At 44.4% G+C, this 5,703-nt stretch overlaps 1 protein-coding gene, 1 long non-coding RNA gene and 2 other non-coding genes across 4 annotated transcripts; 3 read left to right on the top strand and 1 right to left on the bottom strand.

Moving 5' to 3' along the window:
* Positions 1-403: 403 nt before the first annotated feature.
* LOC131913134 (uncharacterized) lies at positions 404-816 on the bottom strand. The gene is made up of 2 exons (XR_009379822.1): positions 677-816; positions 404-572 (listed from the first exon to the last, which is right to left on the bottom strand). It is a non-coding gene; the product is annotated as an uncharacterized LOC131913134 (long non-coding RNA).
* A 75-nt stretch (positions 817-891) lies between these two features.
* Positions 892-5,703, top strand: Rps3a (ribosomal protein S3A). Its single transcript, XM_059265564.1, has 6 exons — positions 892-1,024; positions 1,720-1,823; positions 2,087-2,274; positions 4,260-4,468; positions 4,941-5,050; positions 5,539-5,703. Exons 1-6 carry the CDS (start codon positions 963-965, stop codon positions 5,658-5,660), a joined length of 795 nt encoding a protein of 264 aa, XP_059121547.1. The 5' UTR covers positions 892-962; the 3' UTR covers positions 5,661-5,703.
* LOC131913922 (small nucleolar RNA SNORD73) lies at positions 3,057-3,129 on the top strand. The gene has a single exon (XR_009379993.1). It is a non-coding gene; the product is annotated as a small nucleolar RNA SNORD73 (small nucleolar RNA).
* On the top strand, positions 4,646-4,714 carry LOC131913923 (small nucleolar RNA SNORD73). Its single transcript, XR_009379994.1, has one exon. It is a non-coding gene; the product is annotated as a small nucleolar RNA SNORD73 (small nucleolar RNA).

Here is a 5,703-nt window from a genome sequence, read left to right as displayed (position 1 = left end):
AGAGTCGTTCTCTGGTCTCCACACACAGGCTGGGGTTACACATGCAGAACCACACACATAGGCACACGAAAGCAATAAAAATATGATTACGAATGTGTAAGAGATATGTAGGAAAGTATACAAACTGGGCAGGAGTTGGTATCAGAAATGCCTTTTGTTTGCGTTGATGGGTAAGAAATATATACACTCCCCCCATGGTCACCCGGCCCCGTCTGTCTTGCTAGGTAGTTCAGTCTGGTCTGGAACTCACCATATACTCCAGGCTGTCCTCCAACTTGCTATCCTCCTGCCTCCAGAACGCTGGGATTGCAGACATGCCTTACCACCCCTGGCTAAGACGGTTCACAGAACAACCACACTCGAGTCTAATCAGAGTCCAAATCAACACGCAGGACAGGAGCAGCATGCCCGGAGTTATGTTTATTTAATGCTACTAACGTTTTGAAGTAGATCATATCATTATTCCCATTTTGCACATGAAGGAACCCAGGGCCAGAGAGGTCGGAGGGCTAAGTACTGTTCAAAGCACCACTTGAACATGGATTTGCTGTCTCTGATTCGAAGCCAACGCTCTAGGGAAGAAACATGCCCTCAGCGTTAGAACAGGAGACGGCTCAGTAGGCATCTCCCTGTACGGAAACTTCCCACCCTCAGGGCAACGGAAACCATAGGAAACCTGATGTGTGCACCAGGGCGGGCGGGCGCGCTCCTGTCCACTGTGAAGTCTCCTAGGCAGCCCGCGGCCCGCTGAGCGGCCTCCCGACACACGGGGGCGCTGTCGCGGCACGGTGGTGTCGGGAGGGGGGGGCTGCGGGGGAAGCGAGCCGCTGACTTAGCGTCGCGAGACTGTGAAAGCCGGAAGGGCGAAAGAGCAAGGGTCACGTAGACAGCGCTCCCCGCCCCGCTCGCGTAAGTTCTCGCGCGAGTTCTACTTCCGCCCTTTTGGCTCTCTCCGCAGCACCATGGCGGTCGGCAAGAACAAGCGCCTGACGAAAGGCGGCAAGAAGGGAGCCAAGAAGAAAGTGTAAGTGGTGGATTTTGCGGAGCGCCGGTCTCTGGGTCCCGCCGGGGTTGGTGGGCAGGTTCTAGGCTGCAGCGGGGAGCGGATGGGGACGATGCGGGGCGGATTGCGCGGCGACGCCGCTGGCCGGTTGCGCTCCGGCCGGACGGCCGCCTGCCTCTCCCCGCCACGGCCGGGTGTGAGCCGGGCTTCCGTCGCGAAGGCTGCGTGCTCGCGTGTTGCGCACGGTGGGATCCTGGGTGGCTTGAAGCCCGAGGCACTTTTAATGCCCCTCCTGCATCTGGACGCTCGGCAGTCACCCTGGTGGTCCATCTGCATATGGGGGACCCCACGTCACTCCCGTGCTGGGACCTCATGGAGCCTGGGAGCTCCTGACACTTGCTTACCACTTGGTCCTGTTAGGGACTAGTTAACATCACGAGAGCTTCAGGTTCCGAGGAAGTATGTGCTCCCGCCTGTGGAGTGGAGAAGGCATGGCTTCCAACTTACCGGTTTGTCCCGGTGACAGACAAGCCAGCCTTACGGACGCTCCCCTCACGGCGAGGGGCGTCATTCTGTATTAAATGCAAGCCAACCTAAGATTCTGCCTGGGACATTATGTCGGCAGAAGTATTGAGGATAAGGGACGTTTAAAGTTGGCAGTAGTAATCTTAGGATCCACCAAGAAGCTTGAGCCTGCCTGTTTTTCCCAAATCCAGGGTTGATCCATTTTCGAAGAAAGATTGGTATGATGTGAAAGCTCCGGCTATGTTCAATATTAGAAACATTGGAAAGACACTAGTCACGAGGACTCAAGGAACCAGTGAGTACTGTATAATTGTTTTGCTTGGTCCTCAGCCTGCTGCATGTGTCCTGTGATGCTGCATGTGTCCTAGGATGGGAAAATCAGCCCAGTGGTTTCAGGCTTGGCATGTGGGGTGCTAGTTTTTCGTACATTTGTGGCAGCAAGGAGGTGCTTTTAAAATTAACCAAGAAATGTTTGGTTGGGTGTTGCCAGTAAGTCACTGGTGTCTAGGTGGATTTTTTTTTTATAACAAGTTAACAGGATCTTTGGTTCTTTTGTAGAAATTGCATCTGATGGCCTCAAGGGTCGTGTGTTTGAAGTGAGCCTTGCTGATCTACAGAATGACGAAGTTGCATTTAGAAAATTCAAGCTAATTACCGAGGATGTTCAGGGCAAAAACTGTCTGACTAACTTCCATGGCATGGATCTTACCCGGGACAAAATGTGTTCCATGGTCAAAAAGTGGCAGGTGAGACCCCAGACTGCATTTGAGCACGTAGTGCGTGTGGTGTGATTGGAAGGATCAAAACATGGAATGGAGAGTTGGATTTCATTTCAAATCTTGGATTGTTTTCTTGGTATTAAGACCCCAGAGTTGGGTCCTCCTGTGTTTATTATATGTCAGTGAAGTAAGTCATGACGTAATTTTTTCTTAAACTTCAAGAATGAACAGTTTTTATTTTTCCCATGCTGTTTATATATTGTTGAGCTAGCTACTAGATGAAAACTGCAAGCAGAGCTGATCAAATAGTGTTTTTCACCCACTTGTCTGAGTTCTTCCTCTCCTGCCCTTGTGGCTGACAAAGTTTTAAATTGTGGCCAAGATGCTGTGTATCCTTGGGTGCTGGGGGTAGAACTATGGCTTTCCACATACTGAGCTACATCCCCTGGCCCAATATTTACTTGTTAAAGGACACATGGGTAGGGAGCAGCTTTGCCAGGTTAGAGAATATTTTAGGGCTGCCATCATTTGAGTTTGTAGTGAAAAGGTGGCTCTAGCTAATTTGATTGTCTCTGATGGTGAAGAATAACAGTGTAGAGCTTTTGGTGTGGGGCTAATATCATTCAGTCCCCATTTATTTTGTCCTTGGACAGTAACAAGCTTGATTTCTTTATTGTAAAAGCTCATTGAGTTGTGAAGGTGAGATAACTGATGCAGGTGATTGACTAGCAGAAATCAATAACCATATCGATTCAGGAAATGACCATTCAGATGTGTCCAGGTAATGGTATTGGCAAATTGTATATGGGAATGAATGATGACAAAATGTTTCGGTCCCAAATGAAACATACTGATTTTACCGTTACATGTTTTTCTGACATTCCCTTACAGATGCAATTCTGGAAGTCATACATTGTTTAATAAATATTGGTACATTCTTTTTGCTGTGGAAGTCAAGATTTTTTTTTTTGAGATTTTATTTTATTTTTTGAGACAGGGTCTAACTATGCTGCCCAGGCTGGCCTCAAACTCACAAAGAGAATCTGCTTCTGCCTCCTGAGTGCTGGGATTGAAGGTATGTGCCACCACTCATGGCAGATACTAGGTATGTTTTAAAACTCAAAGTATATAATTTATAAAATGCAAAGAGATCAAATCATTTTGCCACTAAAATGACCCTTTAAAAGATGGAAATATGGTCCAATTATGATTTTTAATTTTAATATGGAGCTAGCTATGGGATTATGTATTTAAGTCCTTGACATGGCTTTAGTTTGGAATAAAAAGAATTAAAAATGCTCTTACAGCAGAAGTTTTACTTTTTTCCTTTGGAGAAAGGATCTCCAGCCTGTTATGGTATGGTGCTTGCTATGTAGACCAAGCTGGCCTTGAACTTATGATTTGCCTGAGTGGAGGATTGCAGATAATGTGTCATTGTATCTGGCCTGTTATTTTTTTTTGCCCCCTCCGAGACAGGGTCTTACCATATGTCCTTGACTGGGATGGAACTTGCTAAGTAGACCACGGTGGACTCAAACTCTTATTAGAGATCCAATCTCTTCTGCCTCCTGCTTGGAGCGCTAGGATTAAAGCTACCACACACAACCTATTTTTTTCTTTTTAAAAGATGAAAACAAATTCATGTGGTTTCATCCTGTGTATGCTGTCTTAGAATTTGACTTCCAAAGTTGTTCTTTTGGGGGGAGGCACGCATTGATACAGAAGTAAAGGGTCAGATGACAGTAATCATTTAGAGAATGAATTTTGGGACATCCTTAATTTCACTTTAAGGAAGTTGTGTAAACTAGATATTTATACTTTATGTCACATAATGGGTTTGACATTCCAAGCTTTATGTTAGCATTTAAAGAATTGGTTGAGGCCCTAAAAACTGCTGCAAAGGTTGGTGGAGGTGGTGCACACAGACAGGGAAGGCTAGCCAGAGCTAGTAGTGAGACCTTGTCTCAGAAAAAAACAAACTGTTAGAGCTTACAGTATCCTTTTCTCTCTAGACCATGATTGAAGCTCACGTGGATGTCAAGACAACTGATGGTTATTTGCTCCGTCTGTTCTGTGTTGGTTTCACTAAAAAACGCAACAACCAGATACGCAAGACCTCTTATGCACAGCACCAGCAGGTCCGCCAGATCCGGAAGAAGATGATGGAAATCATGACCCGAGAAGTGCAGACAAATGACTTGAAGGAGGTGGTTAATAAATTGTAAGTGGGGTTTTTTTTCCCCTCCTTTAAAAAACATCCTGAATACCTATTGAACCATCTTTCTGTAAGAGAAGATGTATGTGGCAACGTAGAGTTGGACATTAATTAAAAATCACTGGTGTGTTAAGTTAGATATACAATAAATAATAGACAGAACTTTCCATAATAATGTATGGGAATACATGATGAGAAAATGTTTCGGTCCCAGTTGATATACACTGATAACTGTTACATTTTTCTGATGTTCCCATGCAGAATACAAATGGCTAAGAGGATGTTACGTAAAAAAGGAAGGCACTGATTTTGTTGCTAGATATTATAAACATCTTTAATTAGGATGCTTGCGTTACACATTAGATATTTTCTAAGGTTCTTTTTTTTTTAATGTAAAGAAAAGTGCTTATGTGAGAAACTATACTTTGGTGGATTTCTTGTTTGCTTGGTTGTTTTTAAAAGTTTATTGGTCTTGCAGGATTCCAGACAGCATTGGGAAAGACATAGAAAAGGCTTGCCAGTCCATTTATCCTCTTCATGATGTCTTTGTTAGAAAAGTAAAAATGCTGAAGAAACCCAAGTTTGAATGTAAGTGAAAAATGAGGATTCACAAATACATCATTTTTTTTTAATGACTGATTAAAACTTCATAGATTGATAGTAATTTGCCTGTGTGCATATATAGGCACCATGTATATTCCTGGTGACTTTTGGTGTCCAGAAGAGGGCTTCAGTTCCCCTGGGACTGGATTTAACAGATGGTTGCAAGCTAACTATGGGTGTTGGGAACTGAACCCAGTTCCTCTGTAAGAGCAAGTGCTCTTAACCACTGAGCCAACTCTTCAGCTCTCTACATGGAATTTTTTTGAGACAAGGTTTTGCTGTGTAGCCCTGTCCTGGTACTCTAGGCTAGGCTGGCCTCTGCTGGGATTAAAGGTGTGCACCACCACCACCCAGCATTACATGTAAAATTTTAGAGCAAGATAATGGTCTGTTTTCTTGTGTATTTGCACTGTGGAAGAGCATTGTTTTAGTTATGGTACTTGTTTATAATAAGATTCTTTTTCTCCTTTTAGTGGGAAAGCTCATGGAGCTCCATGGTGAAGGTGGTAGTTCTGGAAAAGCTACTGGTGATGAGACAGGTGCTAAAGTTGAACGAGCGGATGGATATGAACCACCAGTCCAAGAATCTGTTTGAAATCCAGATTTTTAATAGTAACAAATAAAAGTCTTATTTGTGA

This window comes from Peromyscus eremicus, chromosome 6, assembly GCF_949786415.1.
Source record: "Peromyscus eremicus chromosome 6, PerEre_H2_v1, whole genome shotgun sequence".
NCBI classification, from domain to species: domain Eukaryota; kingdom Metazoa; phylum Chordata; class Mammalia; order Rodentia; family Cricetidae; genus Peromyscus; species Peromyscus eremicus.
The sequence above is the reverse complement of the archived record's forward strand: the minus strand, read 5'-3'. Positions and strand labels throughout refer to the sequence as shown.